General features: G+C 29.2%; 3 protein-coding genes across 3 annotated transcripts; 1 reads left to right on the plus strand and 2 right to left on the minus strand.

Annotated features, from left to right (window-relative positions):
• The first annotated feature begins 74 nt into the window (after positions 1-74).
• Positions 75-1,247, plus strand: LOC116769734 (replication factor C subunit 3). Its single transcript, XM_032660921.2, has one exon. The coding sequence runs from the start codon at positions 156-158 to the stop codon at positions 1,221-1,223; it is 1,068 nt and encodes a 355-aa protein (XP_032516812.2). The 5' UTR covers positions 75-155; the 3' UTR covers positions 1,224-1,247.
• A 661-nt stretch (positions 1,248-1,908) lies between these two features.
• Positions 1,909-10,778, minus strand: LOC116769831 (uncharacterized). Its single transcript, XM_032661025.2, has 5 exons — positions 10,342-10,778; positions 7,412-7,643; positions 7,087-7,211; positions 2,199-2,330; positions 1,909-2,105 (listed from the first exon to the last, which is right to left on the minus strand). The coding sequence occupies exons 1-5, from the start codon at positions 10,439-10,441 to the stop codon at positions 1,924-1,926; spliced, it is 771 nt and encodes a 256-aa protein (XP_032516916.2). The 5' UTR covers positions 10,442-10,778; the 3' UTR covers positions 1,909-1,923.
• A 3,544-nt stretch (positions 10,779-14,322) lies between these two features.
• On the minus strand, positions 14,323-18,432 carry LOC116769609 (juvenile hormone-binding protein-like). Its single transcript, XM_032660748.2, has 5 exons — positions 18,271-18,432; positions 16,523-16,751; positions 15,992-16,110; positions 15,208-15,360; positions 14,323-14,674 (listed from the first exon to the last, which is right to left on the minus strand). The coding sequence occupies exons 1-5, from the start codon at positions 18,329-18,331 to the stop codon at positions 14,511-14,513; spliced, it is 726 nt and encodes a 241-aa protein (XP_032516639.1). The 5' UTR covers positions 18,332-18,432; the 3' UTR covers positions 14,323-14,510.
• Positions 18,433-22,440: the final 4,008 nt, after the last annotated feature.

Here is a 22,440-nt window from a genome sequence, read left to right on the forward strand (position 1 = left end):
ACAAATTTTGTTTATAGTTCCTTGGAACGCAGATTTTGTTTTGGCGGGCATTTTGATAAAGTCAAGATACTTTTGACATTGTGTAATTTGAAATTTTGAGCCGGTTTATTAAAGTCCAAGAGGAATTTAGCTTTAGTTTAATTAAGATAAACAAGATGAGTCTTTGGGTTGATAAACACCGCCCTAAAGATTTAATGAAGCTAGATTATCACAAAGATCAAGCTGTAAGATTGAAAAGTCTTGTTCAACAAAGTGATTTTCCTCATCTTCTTGTATACGGTCCATCAGGAGCTGGTAAAAAAACTAGAATTATGTGCCTATTAAGAGAACTATATGGATCCGGATCTGAACGTTTGCGTCAAGAAACAATGCATTTTACAACGCCTTCTAATAAGAAAATAGAAATAATGACTGTCAGTAGCAATTATCATATTGAGGTCAATCCTACTGATGTTGGTATACACGATAGAGTTGTTATTATGGATCTTGTAAAAAACGTGGCACAAACGCATCAGATCGACTCTGCCGGTCAGCGTGAGTTTAAAGTTGTTATATTAAATGAAGTAGATGACTTAACAAAAGATGCACAACATGCTCTTCGTCGTACTATGGAGAAATATGTAAGTACTTGCAGACTAATATTAATTGCCAATTCAATTTCAAGAGTTATTCCAGCCATAAGATCGCGTTGTTTAACAATAAGGGTGCCAGCCCCTACCGAAACAGAAATAGCATCGGTTTTGCATGCTGTTTGTAAAAAAGAAGGCCTAAGTTTGCCATCGGAACTAGCTATGCGGATAGCAAAAAGTGCAGATCGTAATCTACGTCGTGCTTTGTTAATGTGTGAGGCATGTAAAGTACAGCATTATCCATTTACCTCTGATCAGAAAGTTCCCGAGCCAGATTGGCAAATATTTATAAGAGATACAGCAGCTATGATTTTATCTGAACAATCACCCAAAAAACTTGCTGAAGTTCGTCAAAAGTTATATGAATTAATAATACACGGAGTACCACCAGATGTAATATTTGCAGGACTTTTAAAGGAATTAGTTTGTAACTGTGATATGTCTATGAAATGTAAGATTGCAAGCTATGCAGCCCAGTATGAACATAGAATGAGACTGGGTAATAAATCCATATTTCATATAGAAGCATTTGTTGCAAAATTTATGGCTATTTATAAAAAGTTTTTGGAAGAAGCACTTGGAGATGTATTTTGAATCATTATATAAACTAAAAACTATTTTTTTGTGTATTATTTTTTAAACTAGCACTAAACTTTGGTTTAATATAATTATAAGATTTAAAATTAATTGTCACATGTATTTGCTATCACATTATTATTACAAAATACAAATGAACTCCTTTTATATCAAAGGGGATGTTATAAATTTGATGTTGGTGTGTGTGTGTTTATTTGTGTGATGTTGATCTGTATGTGGGATAAACATCCCAATCCCAATCGGATCAACGGAACAAATGGTTAGCTCAAATAGATCAACCGAGTATTTTTCTTTTGTAAGCCAGTTTCCTTGCAGTTACTCTTAGCTATGTTAGTTAATATTGGGTGAGCAGAGTGACAGGATACACTTTTTTCCAAAATGGTGTGAGGCATTTTTGTCCTATGATTATTGATTAAGTGCCTTATGCTTGAGGTTTTTTTGTAAAAATGTTATTGTATGAATTTATGAGGCAAATTTTTTTAGTCCATCTTTATAATTACTTATACATGAATTTTCATTGAACTTGGTTTGATTCCTTTTTTTGATTAACATACATATACTTATTTGAACTCAAAAAATTTTATGAACATTTAAAAATTATATACTTTTTAATAATAAATTATCTTGAGTTTTTCTTAAAGAGATATAATAAATTTGATAGGGTGAAAAAATAGAATAGAAATTCACAGATTATTATTTAATTATCTTCGACACTGGCATATGTATAATAATGTTTAGCTGGCACTTTATTAGCAAATACTCTAAAGTTATCCATTATAGAATGCATTAAAGATATAGTTATTTCATTGGCTATATGGTCTAAAACAGATGTTTTAACTTGTAGTACTCTTTCCATCATGCTGACACTTTCTTTGTGACCTAAAATGAAATTAAACATGTGTTATAATCAAATGACGTGAATTAATAAATAATATTGAAATTAGTACGCTACATAATAATACTAGCCCCTACCATTTTGTAAATAGAACGTGGGTGTTCTTGAGTTTCTGACAGCGATCCTCTCAGGTCCAATTAAAATGTAATCTTCATTGTCTACTCCTCTCTCTCCAGCCCAAGAATAGGTTACATTACTTTCCACACCCTCTGAAAGTATTTTTAGGAACCTTAGTTATTTTTAAACTAATTTCAAAGACTGCAATTTACCTTATTGCTAATATTTTTTAGTTTTATCTATTTGTCTTAGTTGATTAAAAAATTGTTAGCAATGCTTTAATATAAGGTTCAAAGAAATGTATTATTTAAAAAAAAAATTTTTCATACTAGTTCTATTACACTACCCCCTAAAAACTACCAATGCTGAAAATAAAAACAATATAAAGTAAACATAGTCCGGTCAATTTAGACATTCGAAGTTACATAAAGTCCCAACAAGCTGAATTTCTGTGAAGTTGTTTAAAACATAATTATAAACAATGTCTCCAAGTTCCCCATCATTCCCGTTTAAGGAAAAATTTTTATTCAAGGTCAAAGGTCAAAAAAATGAGTTTTTCGCGATTTTCAGCAAAACGGTAAGTTTTATCATAAAAGTACATCAGACAAAAATTGTAGATCATAAAATTATCTATAAAAAATGTATCAATACTTTTTTTCTTACGAGCCACCGTTTCTGAGATATAACGATTCAAAAAGTTATAAAAGTTGTTATCGTCATAATATGCACACGTTTCCACGTCACCTATGAGGTAGTGTACTTAGCGCGTTTTTTTTAACGTAGGCCAACTCCACGGGTCAGTTGTGATCCTGTTTAATGTAAAACTATTGCAAAATAACGGAAAATTTCAAAGATTGGGAAAGATAAAAGCGATGTAAATTAAAAAAAAGTGTTGAAGTTTATTTGTCTTATTCGTAAGTTTCAAATTCTTGTTCTTCTTCTTGATCTTCTTCTTGTTCTTCTCCTCCTGCTTCTTCTTCATCTTCATTTTGGATGCAAGTAAATTGCGCCAATAGCGATGTATCGCATGATACTTCGTCGAAGTCAAACGAATCCTCCATTGTTTGTGTTTCAATATTAGAGCACGACCGGCCTTGACAATTTGTGCATGCCAAAGAACAAAACAGTCCGACTTTTTTGCAACCATATTTAGCACTGCATCCCTTTTTGCAGTTGCAAAAAATAGTGTTCAGCAGTTTTTCCGGCGCAGGTGGAAGAAAAGTTTGAACTGGCTCTAATATATTGTTGACCAACTTCCAACCCCAGTCTGTAGGGTCTAGCTGATTACCAAGCCACACTTGAACTTGGTAATATACTCGAAAAAGATGTTGGTGAGCAGCAACTGATGTTGAGGAAGACAAGCTAATTGAACTTGTTGTTTATTTTTAGTATTTTTAACAAAACATGCATATCGATGCTTATCTAAACAGGTAGTTTTTTTAGGAGCTCCATACATAGAAAGAAGAAAGCGGGTGCCGTTGGTAATAACTTCTTGTTGAGTTGAATTAGTCTTTTTAAAAACTTCAGCACATTGAATTAAATCTTGTTTTTCAAACATTTTGAAAACTGTTGTTTTACCCCTCCTGTAAAATGCAGATGTCGTATCACAGCCAGTTATTGCATGTAAAAATAGTACATGATCTTGACACTTTACAAAAGTTAATAAACTTTTTGATGAATATATATCTGATTGATGCTGAGCTTTTCCTCATTTTAAGAAAAAAATAGTTTTTTCAGCTGGCATTCGAGCAGTGAGTAATACAAGTAAGTCAACATCTTCACCAACAACAATAGTTGTATTTGTCAAATTGAATTGCTCTATTGCTGTTTCAATAATCAATACATCAGCATCATTATTAGCTTGTTTTACCAATATATTTTCAGCCGTAAACTTTTCTTTCAACATTGAAACTATAACATATAACAACTCTAGATGTATATACGTGGCGTACTCATGCATATTATGACGATAACAACTTTTATAACTTTTTGAATCCTTATATCTCAGAAACGGTGGCTCGTAAGAAAAAAAGTATTGATACATTTTTTATAGATAATTTTATGATCTACAATTTTTGTCTGATGTACTTTTATGATAAAACTTACCGTTTTGCTGAAAATCGCGAAAAACTCATTTTTTTGACCTTTGACCTTGAATAAAAATTTTTCCTTAAACGGGAATGATGGGGAACTTGGAGACATTGTTTATAATTATGTTTTGAACAACTTCACAGAAATTCAGCTTGTTGGGACTTTATGTAACTTCACCCTCATTTTTTGGCCTAAATTGACCGGACTAACATACTATTAACAACTAACTACTTAAGTGAAAAGAAGAAACCACTTTTTAGATTTATTTTCATTATCTCCCTCGAGACCTGACGGAAGTTTCTGTATTCGAACATAAAGAGTATTTTCATTAATTTCTTATCGTTTGCTTCGCAAATTATCTAGTAACTCTGTTACCTCTACTAAAAGGAAATCCTCACTATTTGTCGTGAGGAAATAATGAATTACGTTATTGTCGGCAGTGACATATTAACACTGAACACTAATTTTGATTCTATCTAATACCATCGCAGTAGTTCTGGAATTTTAGAACATGAACTAAATCAATAGCAATTTCGTATATTTATATTAAATTTACCGTTATGAAGACAGATAAATTAATATATTTCGTTATATTATTAATTTCATTACTAGTGTGTAAAATTTGTCATGAAAGGCAACGACGTAGATATAAGTATCAATAATAGATTTTTGATTAAAGTAGTTATTCATTTAGAAAAGGGCCCTTTTTAATATAAAACTACATTATCTCTATATTGTGTATTAACTACGCCAAACTGAACTCGTCAGGATAATATTCTATGTCAAGGTAAACATGTGGTACATATATGTACTTAAATAAGCATTTATTACAATCGACGATAAATATTTATAAATTTAGTTTTGATTTGTTTCTATACTTACCAAGATAGACGGTATAATCTATAGATATAAATATAATTAGAGTGTCGGTGTGTAATATTGAAATAACCGTTAGTTTCTCTTCCGGTGACGCTGTAAAAGCCGCAGGGCTAACAGCAACACACATTACAAAAAAAAAACGTTTTTACTATATGCATATGAATATATATATGGTACATACACCAAAACACCATATTTTATAATTTTTGTCTGTTTGCCTCTCAGTCTAATAGTTGCAGTTAATCTTTGTAATGGCTGAACCGATTTTGACGCGACTTTATTGTCAGGTAGTTGTTGTAATAAAGAGTCACTTGGGCTTATTTTTAAAGCGAAACCGAATCCCGATCCCTAAATTAATTATTTTTATGCACAAGTGGGAGACAGGGCGCATGCGGCGCTGAAAAGGTTTTTATTGTTTTTTACGTAGACGGAGTTGCGGGCAACAGCTAGGTTAATATATAATTCGTTTTTAAAACGTAATTATTTTAAAAGATTCACGTCTTCTCTTGACATTTATAACCTTCAGGATGACTCATAAATCGATCTGGTATCTAAATATGTGGAGGATAACGACCTTAAAACATTTAATAAAGCTTATATATAGGCTCCAAAACCTTGTCGAGTGAACCACTTTTCTTAGAAGTTATTTGAAAAGTAAATTCACCGTAAAATAAATATTCCCATCTTTAACATCCCAAAGCCTCTTTGTTATTTAAGAAAAATATGTCGTGCACAACATTAATTATTACCGCTTGACTTGTCTCCATGTTAATATAGCCTATAAGAGACTACAAGTTGCAAGAGCAAACACATTTCGAAATTAGCAAGGTATGTTTATAAATTGCAAATAACTGGACGTCCTTGCAAACAAATATCAAGGAAGTGTAATTATTGCAGGGTACCACCACTATGAAGACAATGACCAGTTAAACCAGTTCATTGAAACCGCTCTTAAGGTCTAATTGGATTTATCGTATTACTTGGGATACATGTATGTGTAATTCTTAGACCGTGTGAACAAGAAATGGAATGTGTTATACCAAGCCAATAATAGTTCGTGATGTACAAAACAAAATAACGCACCTTCAATTATCTAAAATTGATACATGTCTTCACGAAATGTTCTAACGGTTGTAAAATATTAAAAATACAGTGTTTAAAAATTGTTTTTTTTTCTTTATGTGTAATCGTAAACTAAAAGTCACATTTCCAACAGGATATTCAAATAATGGAAGCTGTATTTCGTAGTGCCTGTTTATCTATACAAGTGAATAATATCCGGGTGTTTGTTTGTAATATTGAAGTAACCAAGTTTTGTAATTGTTTATACATATACTGTATATATTATAACAAAATATATTTTTTTTAGTACTTTTGTCAGCTTGTCTATTTATTCCTGCTAATCTTTGAAAGACCTATTGGGACCAGAACTTGGTTAGAGTAGTGATCGAAGAAGCTAGAACGATTGAGAACTACCTTTCAGGAGTAATTTGGCCTATTTTGAATTATATTATTTATGAATATAAATAATATAAAAAAGTATTCCGCGCGAACGAAGTCGAAGGCATAGCTAGTTTTTTTATATATAATAACAGCTAAACTGACCTACTAATGTACGCTACATTCATGAACAAAGAATTTTTAAAAATCGGTTGAGTACGTATGGAGTTGTCCATTACAATAAAAACCTTTCTCTTTACAATATTAGTATAGAAAAAAAAATCTTTATTTGGAAACAGTCAACATAAAAACTATTTCAATTGCTATTGTGCATTTATTCAAAGCTATGACGAATATATTTTTTCATAGGAAGTAAAGTGCTTTTTAGAGATATTTCTTATTTGAATATAGTTCGTAAATTATAAAAAAAAAAGAAATACAGTTGGTTGTCATCTTCTTTTATAAACCAATATGTTTACGTTCATATGAATAACTTACGAATGTCCATTGTAATGAGAGCCAAGAACGGCTCCAGTCTTGCTGTTGTAGTCATCGTCAGTTCTCCAGTAACGTGAAGATCGCTTAGAAATCTTACACCGTTCTTTCCGCCAGCAAGATTAAATCTAGTGGACACATTTTTAAAGGTAATGAAACATTGAAATAATCAATAACAAAAATTTTTGTTTTATTTATACACCACATATTTAAGATATGGATATGGTGCCATATAGTGGTATAAAAATTGAAGCTTAATATTTACATTGACCTTAAAATGTTCTCGACGCAAAATAAAGTTCTATCAAATTTTATTTGTGTAACATACTTCCTTTCAAGGAGTTTAGTCCATCTGGCTCCGGTAACATTGATACGTCTCATTAAAAATGATAGTTGCTCTTCAGGTAGCGCTACTGTAAGGCTGTTTAAGATAATAGGGTCCACAGTTTTCATCCCAAGATATTCGGAGTCCATTAAGAAGAAAAATGTTCTTAGTCCTCGACGAAGACATTCTATGTTGTCTGCTCGACACGCTGGAAAGGGCAAGGGAGTGCTGGTGGCTAAAAGGAAAAAAAAATCTATACTGTTTGGTTGCAATAAAAGTTTAAATATGACAATACAATTTAAAAAGATTGCAAAGCTGAGATTTAAATATCTAGTCGAATAAGTTAGACTGTAAATAAAGTTTTAAGATTTGTGCGACTGATTTAGTTTAAGAATTTTAAGTAGGGTAGGAAACAATTATGCTATAGGATAAAGAGACTAGAAAAGAAATTTATTTACATTGAAAATTTAAATAAAGTTATGTATCGCGTCGCACGAGTTCCTCGCTTAACTTATTCAAAATATTTCTGAAATTTAAAATTCGCTAGAGATTTGTTGTGCTGGAAGTATAAATATATTTATTTTTGAGGTTAAAAACGGTTTTAATTATGTAGTTACGTACATAAACTCACACAATTTCAGAAATTTAAGTTTGTTGTAGTTTAGAATAAAGCTTCATATAATATGTCATACTGTTAATTTTTCACATTAACTACAAGGTACATCTGCGTTAAATTATGAAATAAAAGCCTATAGGTACCATAACAAGTAGTTTACAAATATACACATATAAATAAAAAGTTGATCTTAGAAGAGAATTGTACTTGTACAGTTCACATTCCAAACTTTTTTGTTTGTGGAACTTTTTCAATTATAAAAGGAAATTGTCGAGTAGGTAGGAACTTAAGTGTCTGCTGGTTAAAAACATTTTTTTTTCAAAACCGGAGGGCTTTAATATTTGTTTTATCATTAGACTATATGATCTAATTAATTTATCTAAAACTCGCTCCCAAATGTGAAATTTATTTAAGAATATTTTGATTAGGTGCTGTAAGTATCTTATAAAAAGAATAACGAAAACCATATCTAAATTTTAAGGTGTCTCATTTGCATTACTCTGTTACGGATTCATCCGCAGAGATAAATTTATAAAATGTTATTATTTATTTCTCGAAGGATGACTTATGAGGATAAATTATAACGATATAATGATGTACCGGAAAATTACTTACACGAAGAAGAGGATGGAATACTTTTATAATTATTAAGAGACGATTTATCAACGTTTAATTATTTGTTATTCAATTTATGTTTGCTTATCAACTTGGAGGTTGTTTTGAACTTAACGCTTTACTTTTTTTTTAAGAAGTAGCAGTTTTCTTAAAAAAAATCGTGGATGCTTGCCTTTAGGTATAGGTATGTATAAAGGTCATAACAGTGTTAGAGGACAAAATGGTGAAACACCCTATTTACCTAAATATCTCATGAAGAACATCTGTAAAAATCTTAATTTATAAAACTAAATAACCTTGCAGATAAAAAGTTTTAAATTCAAAAGGATTTATATAGTACCTAACTTTATTTTAGTATGTTACTTTAAAGTCTATGGAGTAGATTTTTCAATAAACGTACTGCATAGAAAACTAATTTAAATTGGCTTTTGTCTTTGTTTTCGGGCAAATCGACTACACGACCAAACAAATTTTAGGAATAAATAAACCTCGAGGGATTTTGTTGACCTAACAAGCAACGAGACATCAAAGGAGAAATACAATTACATATGCTGCTTGTAATAACAAACTTTTGATCTGTTTTAATCTGAGAATCGGTAATATTTATTTATAATCATTATTAAAAAGATACTTTATCTTATAGAATATTTTTTAATTTTGAATTATACACGTATTAAAAGTGTTTTTGAAAACATTATGTTGAGTAAAGTATATATTTTTAAGTGATTTTAAATAAACAACGTGTGACTTCACTGTTGGCACAATTATTTCACATTGACAAAATTCATGTCCAAGAACACAGGCAATTACTTATACGTACATTAAGTACCTAAATATATAAAAACATATGCATTAATTTATTGTATTAAGTCGACAAAAAGTAATTCTTCTTACAAAACAACAAAACCGTACCAAGTTTAATATCTTGACATGCAAATAAATTTAAATCGTGTTTAGTCTCTAACTTCATTAATTAATGATACTAAGATAGCGGTGTAATCAACAATATTACAATACTTTACGTTTATATTGTAAACATTTTAAAGATTGGTTAAAGCTTTTATCTTTAAGAGACCAACTGTACTGACATATCTATTGTTAACTGACTCATGAGCTGTGTTTAATCACAATTATTTTGTGTAATGTATTGAATTGTTGATACCATGTTTTTGACGTTAAGTTATGGCCCACTCGCACTACTTAGCATTTAGTACTAATTATCTACAGATGACCTACCGTATGTAAAATATGATTTTAATTACCAACTGTTATGTATCGCAGTGGAAATGCTAATTAAAATAAAATATGAACATTTTCGGTCACTCATTTGGTACAAGGTAAATTCCTCTTACTGTTTTAAAATATAGTTTTCGAAGTAATTTTTAATTTCGTACAATTCATTAAGTTCAAGGGTTCATTTTTTACATTTAATTACTATTTGAATGGATAAAAAAATGCTATTTAAATAGGTTATAATTGCAAAATTTATGGAGTTTCTGTTCTTTATTTCAAGTTACACTAATTAACGTGTTTGATATTTAATTCTATAAAACTGAAGAATTGAATAAGCAAAGAGGTGGACGAATGGTAATGACATAGAGTTAATTAAAGTAAAATATTATATTTTAACAAACATGTCTGTAATATTACTTAAGTTGAAAGCAAATTACATTTAAAAATAATAATATAAATGAATACTCACGTATGTCAAAACTTCGGAAGTTCAGAAACTGGCCATCGCAAAATTGTGTGAAACTGAATACACAAACACATATCAAAATTCGTACCCAATTGAGTAACATCTCGCCGACACTAAATAAGAATCAAGAAAAAGGACCGGTTGTCCGCACCACTTTTATACATACTGACCTTAGTTTTTTTTCAAAAAGAAAGAGTTAAAAGTATTTTATGTGCGAGTATTCCGTAATTTGTTGGGTGTAACTTTGGGTCCCTTGACGCTAAGGGTTCTACCTTTACACTGTGTTTTTGTTTAGTTTTATTTTGTACAGTATATTACGATCATTTATCTGAACTGATTCTTTATGACTAAAAATTTGCAAGTAATATGAAGACGTTTCTATTTTTCTTAATAATTTATGTATTGTTAAACAATAATCAACGTGACTGTATAACCTACAACGCATAATGAAATAGCGTGTCTTAACGACTAGCAATAAAATATTCCAAGTTTATTTATCTTTAGGTTAGGTGTATATAAAGGTATGATATTTTTGTAACTATGTCTTATATTTTCAATATAGTACGGCAACTAAGTTTTGTTAGATAAAAAGTTAGTTTTATAAAAAGATGGTGTTTTTATTTTAATAAATTTTTCTAAATATTCCCTGTGGCCTTTTAAATTACTAATTACTCGTAAAATAATGACTCACTGTAAGAATCTTGGGTACATTGTTTAATAATTTATCTGCTTTACGTAAATATAAAGTTGGATTGATATTATATTAAAAAAAAATCTTTGTTTTTTACGTTTGTCCTCTCATATGTATTTGGTAAATATGTTCATGACTATTCTATTGTTTTAACGCTGTTATATTATATTTAAATTAAAAAATAATTGATTCAAATATTCTAGTGTAATAAAGGATTTTTATAGCAATGTAAATAATATTTTCGTAGAAGTTATTACTACAGTTTACTATATTTCTATTACTTTTTGAGTGAATAACATTCAAAAAAGTAAAAAACTCAGAAAATAAACCTCAGATTTCTATAGACTGCCTCGGTCAATTGCGAAAAATATTTGGCATTAAGGCTACAGTAAATACTGAAAGCATTTTGTACAAAGCATCTCTAAACGGTTTTTCATTAAAAGAACAAAGTAGTCCGAAGATTGCCATTTCAATTTTAGGTACCTGTTCAATTCTTGAGTGCTCGTTGAAAGATTTACACTTTTTAAATTATATGCCGAAAAGAAAAAAAGTTAAAAAGAACGTTAACGAATTTTTGACGTTCCAAACATTTATTCTCTTAATTTAGTAAATTATTAGTAATTCATTTAAAAATTTATAATAACAATAATTTATTATATTGTAATATGCAGTCATAACAATATTGCATATTTAATATTATAAGATAATTTAATATAGATATTAAACACAAAGGCAGGAATTTCGTGTTAAGTAGACTTTAGAACTAACCGAATTAAGATCTATTTATCAGACTTAATTCGAAACAGTTATAAGTGGATTAAGAGCTTAGTAATGAATGTTTAGTTGAAGCTGCGATATGTAGCTGAATTTAGGCGACATATTTTAATTTCAATATTAGAAAACAAACTTAATATGCTTAAATGAATCAAATTATAATAATATTTACTGTTGGACTTGTTGCTTCATACGATAATTTATTTAAAAATGAATAAATAGAGCATTAATTAATTAAACATTACGAGCAAATTATAGATTACGAGTTATCAATACATTAAGGGTAAATAATAGACTTTATGTTGTGTTCAGTGGTGGGTACACAAATTTAGATGATTTCCATTAATACCTACCATTATTTTTCATGTCTTTATTTAATTATTGTCTTTCTCGGTAAGAAAGTATAAAGTACAAAGTAAAAATTGTTATAAAATAGAAAATTATTTATTTTCTTTCACTGTTATATCGAGCTGAAGCCTAGAAGTCTTGCAAATAGATGGAGCGATTACATAATGTTATAAGAACATTGTTACAAAACAAATGCAACTCAAAATATATCATTGTCAATCTTTTGGCAGAGAATTTTGAGCCCTCAAGAAAACTAAATGAATATGCAGTTGGCAGTTGTAAATTAAGGTGCTTGCAGGTGAAACAGAACTTGGAGTAGAAAACAACTTTGGAAATTGGGAAGGTGAAGATAAATGAGGCAACGAGACTCTAGAATTGATTGTAGTTACTTTTTATAGTTTCTTTTAAAGTCTACGGAAAATGATGTATTTTTTCGTTAGTTTAAATTGTGGTTTAAAAAAGGTAGTTATAATAATATTTATACCTAATATTTAGATTTAAAAATCATCTTTTACAAAATGATGTGGGTTTAGAAAAGTTTATTATGACATCAATATGTGTAAATTTATTCTCCCACACCGTTTCTATACAAAGACAGAATGCAAATTTGAATAAAGTATTCCTATTTTAGCCTGTTTCTGTTTTTACATTGTTATGAAAATATTAAAGGTGTATCCGTATTTTTTGTGTATACTCACTAAGAGGGCTAAAATAATGTGCTTCTTCTTCCGACATGGTGTTTTTGCAAAAAAATAATAATATATACGTTATTATTTTTTGTAAATCATCAAGTAATTAACAAAAGCAGACACTTGTATTCAGAATTCCTAGTTCGTATGCAAAATGCATATATTTAATGAAAAGTTAAATATAAGTCTAAAATAGTTTATTTTACGACTTAATAACAACCCTTTTTCCTGTCTTAGCGGTTACATGGTAGGTTATATACACATCTGCGTCCGGTTCATAGTGAATTCATTTCCTGGAGTTTATTAGTGGAGTTCATGTACCTACTCGTAATTTACAACATTTATTTTCAAGTTTTAATGTTGCCGTGATTTTAATTTATATATTTTATTAATTCTACTTGTTGTACTCAACACCGTTTACTATTTATGTTCCATTTATTATGAAACAATATTAGTCTGAATATAATGTTAAGACATTTTCTTAGGAATACATAATTTTATGTGGAACTCGTGTTTCTTATCATAACAGTTTATTGATATGTGTATTCGTTGAATTGAAGTTTACTTTCATATTATCGCTAGGGCAAAGTTATTATTTGTGGGATGTTTTCAGTTGTACGATCTGATAATGTGACCTCTTAATTTGAATCACTAACCCCCCTAATCTATTTAAACATTAATATATTTATATTTCTCAAACGTTTTCATGTGTTGGAAAATATTTGTAATACAAATAATTTTAAAAATAGAAGCATAAATATCAATATCAATATCAATAAACATATCATAAAACAAAGTCCAACGCTGCGTCTGTGTGTCTGTCTGTTTGCGATACACGGAAAAACTACTGCATCGATTATCAAACAGTTATCACCACTCGATAGCGTGATTCTCTAGAAAGGTTTTAGTATATAATTTGTTAAGTTTTTGTATTTACTTGTTTGTACCTTAACGATATTTGTTGAAGATGTCGGGAAAACATGAGCCGTCTCAGAGCTTTTAACGGAAACGCTGCCTAAAGTCTTTGAGATATAACAAAATAATATATCGCGGAATTGTGTATCTTATAGAGGTCTACAGAATAGTCCTCATTGGCATATGGTTATACCTTAAGGATAACATACTATATACATTTCACAACTTTTAAGAATTGGTATTCCTAAAGTGTTTATTGGAAAGCTATTTTCATAAATACCGTATTAAGTCTTATCAAAATAAATTACTTCGTTTTCAAGCCTACATCAGTATCTGTCAATTACTTTATAAATCATTTAAATCAGGCGTATCATTCGAAAGTTTTCATAATATAAGTTTAATAATTTCAAAATTAAAAAGGCTATTTTATATCTTTTGTAAAGAGCCCGTGCGAAGCCGGGGCTGGTAACTAAGTAAGTCTTACACAAAAATTATAATTACCGTATGCACTACTTATATATTTCTACTTATACTTTTCATGTACGAGGATGAATAAAGGAACGTAGGTTAGTGTACTACTCATGATTTATATATTTTTTATTTTTAAATAATACATTTTTTAATAGACCATTTATAATACTTACAATATTGTACTAAAACAAAATGATTTGTAATTTATTCACCGTCTATATGGTATGTTGCTTATTCAATTCATTGATTTTACTTTAATGGCAATAAGGCGTAATAACAGATTATCAGACTCCTTTCAGAAAAGCGCTTTTAGGAAGTATTTTCGCTGCCGCTCTTATATTATGAACAACGGTTTTGTAGGCGTGAGAAACAATTTCACAGAAAATTCTTTGTTCTATGTCCTTTTGATTGGCATAATAACGTTGTTTTCTCCCTTGCAGGTCTGTATCTGGAAGATGATAAAGAGGTTGTAGTATGTTTTACTAGACGAGATTTAAAAAAATATATTTTCTTAAAAAAAAGAATTACACTCTGATAACATATTTATAATTTTATTAACAGGCCTTTCTCTAAACTCAATCTCGTGAAAGATCATTTATAATATTCTTAGAATATTGAAGTCGTTTTGTGAATTTGTTGAAAGGCTCGGCAAAATTGTTGTCTCTGATCTTAACAATTTCTAACACATGTTTAATTTTAAAACTTATCCGATAATTAACTTCATAGAGAAACAAACTTCTTTGACAAATACAAAGGTCTATTTATTTTAATTTAAGAACAGATTAGATGACTGCCGTCTTAAGTTAATTAGCAGGAGGAAAAAAAAATCTTTCAAAGTACTACGAATAAATTAAGACCAAATTAATAGATATAGCAACGTTTTTTTAGTGAACCTTCGCTCTTATTCTAATCCCATTTTTTCTTTTATGTTCCCATACTCCTTAGAGAGCATATTTGCTTGTGCAAAAACAGTTTCCGTACCTTTTTCTAATGCCTGGATTAGTTCTTGATCATAAGTAACTTGTGGGTCAATCAAAGTTTGACATTCATTAGTTTCTGTTCCAATTTCGTAATGTTCTACTCCTTTGTCATCAGTTTTGAAAGCATAGTCATATTTCGCTGTTCCCAGCGCAGCTGCAGAACATAAGATATTAATGGAACTTATTTCTCACTGAACATATAATGTGTAAGAAAAATTATATGACTAACATTTTGTGAACGATAAAAATACAGTACTTTTTGTAGCGTATTGTAGTTAGTGTTATATTTTTGCTTTATTGTACAATCTTAAGAAAGAAATTTATATTGATGAATTGATTACTGTAAATTTTGATCCGGTGAGATATATTTACATTAATCTGCATATATTATGAACATTACTCAATTTTTATTAAAATACCACTTTTTTATAAAACTAACATGAAAACGAAATTTTGTATCACATAATTATTTTGCTATAGATTTGATTTATTGTATAAATTGTTTTGATAAATTTTAGGTTTTAAAAATGTGTAATGAATTAGCTTTAAATGTTGAGTTTCTTAAACAAAATCATCCAAGTTTGTTTTAGAAACGTTGAATTTTGAGATAGAGACTAATCGTATATTGTCCGGCTTGACAGGATGAACCGCACTCGGCGTTCCGGGATTTTAGTAAACAAAACAGAGATTTTCAATTACTTATACGTAGAATTAGTGCAAGTGCCTGACTGTTAATACTTTAGATACTCTTACTAAAGTTACATAATACTTCATTTTCCTCTTACTTCCTTTAGCTGCATATGAACCAGTGTAGGACTTTTTCTTCATTTCTAATGTTATTTCTCCAACAATATCCAAATCAGCTTTCGTCTGCAACTCTACTGTTTTGGCTGTTGTATCCATTCTGTAAAAGTTATCAATAAAAACAAAACGATTAAAAGTGATCAGTTTTTAAGGTCTCTAAATGTCATAGTTTTTGGATCGTGGGAACAACCAACAACAATAACTAATGATTTTAAACATGGTGAGATCTTCACAGAACAAATAATTTACAATAAAAATAGAAGTAATACCCATTTTTGTAGTGACAGCAAAATTAATATTTAATATCTATTACAAATATCAGATTGCAATATTACACATAAAAACCTTCAAGGCCATCCTGATGAGCCAAGACAACTTTCAATTTTATCAACACGGAGGATTACTCGTTCATCCCACACTCTGTTTCTTTGTAAGTTCTTTAGAGGACAACTGATTTGAATTCGAATACTTATTTTCAATTATGTTTTAGTAAAAATATTGATTTTTCTTACTTAAACCCAGAAAATTGTTGACCCTTCAATCCTGTAACCGTTAGATCCTTAAAATGTAGCACTGGTTCTGACTTTTCAGAGAGTTTTATTTCTAATTTTGGTATAACGAGTGGATCCAACCGCTTGATATTATAATTTGGTATCCCCGCACTTGTTTTCTCCAAAAACTCTTGTGTTGTTTTACTTAAGCAATCGGTATCATGAACGTCACAGGGTGTGAGCAAATCCGCTGAAATAATATATTAAAATATTAAGGACATTTACTTAATTCAATATATAATCCTCCTATTTAATTAGATAATTTTAAATAAATATTATTTATTTAACAGATAAATAGTTTTGAAAGAGACTAGAATTAGGTTAAGTTCGATTTGTTTTTAAATATATTTTTCTGGTTTTAAAAATAGCTATTTTATTTAAACGCTAACAGCAAAAAGATAACAATTACCAACGTTATCTATTAAATCCTTGAAATATATTTTTAACCTCTAAAGCTACTGTATAGGTATCTACAATATCTCTTTCAAATGGCAAGTTGATGTCCAAAGTATTTTGTCCAAAGAGATAAAGGTTGAATAAAAAATACTTTACAAGGACAGTAAGGAAAATACTTAATTCCAGTTTAGGCGCGAGCTTGCAACATGTTTTAAAGCATCAGGAAATCAATGCATGTTAATATCATTACGAAATAAACGTCATTGACCCTATGACATCCAATATTATTATTTCGTATACAATTCCATATGTTTTAACATACAGGTGTAAAATTTTTGATACAGGTATTACAAATAAATAAAGCACCCCTGAAGTAAAACTACTAAATAGTTAGATTTATTTTCAATTAATTTTTCAGTGGTAATAATATTTACATAGTGTACCATATCTGGTTATCTATTTAACTCCATTAAAAAATAAAATAAAATAATGAAATAAAAAGCTAAAAACTTATTATCAACCTTAAATAAGTATTATTTTTTAAAATGACAATATAATTATTTATTAGTGTCCACAGGTAATTAGGACTTGTTTTGATAAAATTCTGTTATAATTCCTAGACCTTTAAATAATTTGATAAAGTTGTTTATAAATTTCGCTATTAAACTTATACTTGAAATTTTTAATAACTTTGCATACACCATTAAATTCTACGATTTTTGTTGGATTGAAGGTATTTATTTTATTTACCGCATAGAAAATTAGTACACTGTTAACTTGAATTCCTCCAACACCCATGGTTCAAAAAAAGTTAATTTGCCTTTTAGGAAATATGTTTATTATAAAACTTTCCATTCTCTTACCCAAAATAATCCCGGATCTCGTTTATCGGATGTCAAAGTGCGTGTAAACATTAGATTAACTGCCAAATTGTTGTTTGATTTCAAGAAACTTTATGAGAGTCATGATATAATAATTTGATTATAATAATACCGAAAATGATCGTACTCGTAAAATTTTATTGTAACATTGGTGCTTAGATAAACAGATTTATATTTTAAGAAATTCACATTAGCCATAACTGATATTTGATATTTCTTAAATCTAAACATCAAAATTTGTGTATATTGCATTGAATGTATTCTAAAAACTTCCCGTTGATATAAAGATAAGAAATGCTTCGCTTTTTTTTATTAATGAAAAAAAAACAATAAAAGTTTAATTCATATTTTGTTTTTACGAATTGAAAATAGTTAATTTTTACTAAATACGGCAAACACTTATGAAGTATCTTAGGTAAATAAATTACTTGCCTCCACCAGAAAACGCACTCGCAAAGAAAAAGAGCAACAAAGATACACTTAAGTACACCATTTTGGTCAGTCAATTGAAGCAGAATGGCACTAAAATAAATCGTTCCCTGTCGAATACGTCACTTTTATATACAAGATGATTATGACAATGCAAATATATAAATCAAGTTCATACATAGGTCAGAAATTATCAACAGCTAATGACAGACGTTGGTGCCCGGTAAATAAAAATATTTGTAAGCAATTAATGGAATTGTGTTGATTAATATACAGCATTTTTTTCCAATGAACGGTTAGGAATTATATTGTTTATTAATAAATTCAATATGGCAACATAAATGCAAGGCTATTATAGGTATTATACATATGTTTTATCATAGTATCTTTCGCATTGGTGTGTTTGATAACTAACTTATGCTTTGTGTAATATTTAAGAATAATCTGTGACGTGGATGAAAACCTTTTTACAAGCTCAATTCCAGAGAAAGTAATCTTAGTACAGGTTTTAAAGACAAAAATAAAAATCACCATTAAACATTTAGTTTATTTAATTTTTTTTTATCCCGATTCATATTTTATAAAAAATAAAAGAATAATTCGATATTATAAGGTTTTAAATGTACAATAACGATTTTATATTTTTTACTCAAAGTAAGAAAAACGACATAAAAAGGGTTTCTAAAGTTATGTTACAACGGCGAAATTGCGATGGAATGTATGGCACATTTTGGTCCTTTCCGTTGTCCCATATAATTTTGAACCTGAAAATCCTAGCATTTGATTCCTAAATATTACATATTAAAACTGTTCTGATTTCGTTTATATTTAAAATGTATTTAATTTAAAAAAATGTACGTACTGTAACTAGAAATATTCCAGATTTTTCTTTACATTTTTACTACAAAGATATTGAAAATTTTATAGTATATTTGCTATAGTATATTTTTAGTAATAAAAATAATAATACTTTTTTCTAACATTATAAATTTATTAACACACCTTGTATATAGGTAAAGGAAGCCATGAAATAATTATATAATTTTAACAATAGGATGATTTCGTCCCGCAAGTATTATCGTAAGGTCATATGGCACTCACATAATCGTGTCACTATCCTATACACAGTGTATAATGTAGGGAGCTGTGATAAATATAACTATTTATTTTTGGATGTAGGTACCTTATGTGCAGCAAATCATTTTCAAGATAGTCTTTATAGGAGAAATAAGTTAATATTGTTTCTATTTAAATACTCGACGAATTAAGGTTCCGCTGAAATTTTCAATTGATAAAACGTTATAGTTACACAATCATTTAAAAGTTATTATAACTTTCATGTGAAAATTGTATGTATAAATATGTATACATTGTCATGTATATGAACAAATAATTGTAAAACAATTTGATAATATAGGTATCAAAAATATGTTTAACTGTAATCCTTGTTTAATATATTTATAAAAAGGCTTTAACGTAATTTATTATATGACAACTTTGTGTTTTCAATTGATTTGCATCAGTTGCAATTAAATAGCATGTTGTGTTCACCACAAATTAATTGTTGCTGTGCGTCCGTCACATATCAATTTTCCATAATTTGTGGCCTTCGAATATTTGATTGACGACACGTGCTTGTGATTAGATCAGCCTCACTGTTTACTGGACATATTGTCATCATTAGTCATGTCTCAAGACAACTATAGCTTTTAAATTACCTATTATTGTTATGTTTTGGTATACACCATACACACTAATACAAAAACTTGTAAGCTTCGGTTGTTATACTATAAAATGAAAGAATGATAAATGACATATAAAATTCATTAAAATACAGTATACACATATTACCAATGTTTAAAATATTAAAAATTTTAAATAAATATAAGAACTATACAAAAGAAAAAATGAGATGCAGAATAGTCTTTCAATATAATATATGCCATGTGTTTAACGGAGATGTAAGTATCTCCTCTTGCCTGGATATTTAGGGAATACATATATACTTCATATATATACAATAATATTTATTACAAATTGCATTCATATTTTTATAGAGAAAAGCTTGAAAGCTTCACAGAAGACAAATTAATAAAATTAAATTTCTTCATCATCATCATCAGCCTATCGGAGCCCACTGCTGAGCGAAGGTCTCTTCTCACATGGAGAAGGTTAGAGCATTAATCACCACACTTGCTGAAGACGGGTTGGTGATTTCAATCTTATAATTTGAAATTATAAGACCAGGTTTCCTCACGATGTTCTTATTCACCGTCCATCATTCGTGTCTAAAAACTCTTAGAAAGTACATAGGACTCGGAAAAGATCACATTGGTGCTTGCCAGGTTTCGAACCCGCGCCCTCACGTATGAGAGGCGGGCCTTTATCCTCCAGGCCACCACGACTTTTGAATGGCTACAAATACTATTATTAAAATTTATTGCCTTTTCGTTTTTCCACCAATCAAGGGTGGCAACGCATCCGCTAAGGTATGTTGCGAATATCGATGGCGACGGTACCTTTGTCCATCAGGTTGGCAATCGGCTCGTTTGCCCCCTTTAGCATTAAAAAAATTTAGACTGCTCAAACAAATTATGGTATTTGGTCAAATAATTTTATGATAATTACTATATTTAAAAAGTTTATAGTTTCAAGAATAAAACAAATTCATGTAAATGGTTTATCATCATATATTTTCTATCTAAATTTTAATTCTTGTTTCGCCTTAATATGTTTTAATCTTAAAACATATGTAACTATATGAATTTATAGATATATATCGTTTATGGATTAATTATATTTGTAGTACCCGAAAAACTAAAATGAATTTATTATTTAAGTCACAAAAATAGATGGTTGCCTTGACGATTTTTAATACTATTTATTTTTTATTCGCTGACATTTTCAAATTATATTGAGTTTGCTCTTTTACTTCTAGGAAAAGAAATAAATTTTAAAAATAAGAGCATAAACTTTCGTTTTACTTAAAACGGTCTGAGAACAGTCAAGATAAACTTTCGCAACAAAATATTTTATTCATAACATATTTCAATTTCCTATATTAAGCTAAGCATTTGACTAATATACTCGTAGGTATGTACATCTAAGTAACATAATAATTGATTATTTCTTTACTCACAAATCAGTTCATTTTTCAAGTATAATAATATTTTATTACAAAACTCTATTTATTTAAAAAATGCCTTAAATAAAAAAAATGCATCATCTCTTCTTGCACTTTAGCTATAATTAAAATGAATGTGAAAAATATGTACGTCTTTTATATACAAATCTAATATGTCTGTTCATGAGTTTGAACATATTATATTATATACATGGTTATATTCTGATTGGAATTCTGGAACACACGAAAAGACATGCAATATAAAGTTGGCAAGTGCTTTTTTTGGCAAGTGCTATTGTAAAGTCATGATTATAAAAGTTGTATAACTATTAACACTGGAAATAAATGCCGTGTTTGATGTCGAACAGAAGGTAGGATGTAAGAGAAACAGATATTCTTAGTATTTGAAAAATTCCAAGACGGCCAAGTTATGTTGGACCAGGATGGAACTTTTTTTACTTTTACTAAAGGCTGGAGAACTAGTATCCTATAAAAACCCTTAATAACAACCTTATATTTTCTTCTGATCCTTCTATTAAAAACATTGTTGGCATTTGGATTCATAAGAGATGCCAACTACCAGAGACGATTCATCAAAACAAAAACAACACCATGTAATGATTTCTGTAAAAAAGGTGTGTCTCCGTATCTTTCTATGAAAATATTGTACATCTGATACATTTGCTTTCTCTGTCATGATGAACATAGCAAGAAATCTGTTGCGTGAGAAACAGCGAAATTATGTCATAGTTAAGCAAAATGAAGCTGTCCCAAGAAAAGAAGGTTAAAATTAAAATTCCACGACTTTTTCTAGTACGAAAAGCGTACTCGAAGAGTCAATTTTTTGTCATTTATGTGTAAAATACCAGACTTACACCTAAAATGGTTTTTATTGATGAGATCTAAGATTTTCGCGAGTATTCATTTAAATGAAACTAGTATTATTCGGATTTACTACGCGGATTTTATTATTTAAAAACTACATAATCCCGACGTTTTTATTGATCCGTTTTATAACTGGCATAATTATTGTATTGTAATTTTTAACA

This window comes from Danaus plexippus, chromosome 14 (assembly GCF_018135715.1).
Source record: "Danaus plexippus chromosome 14, MEX_DaPlex, whole genome shotgun sequence".
NCBI classification, from domain to species: Eukaryota; Metazoa; Arthropoda; class Insecta; order Lepidoptera; family Nymphalidae; genus Danaus; species Danaus plexippus.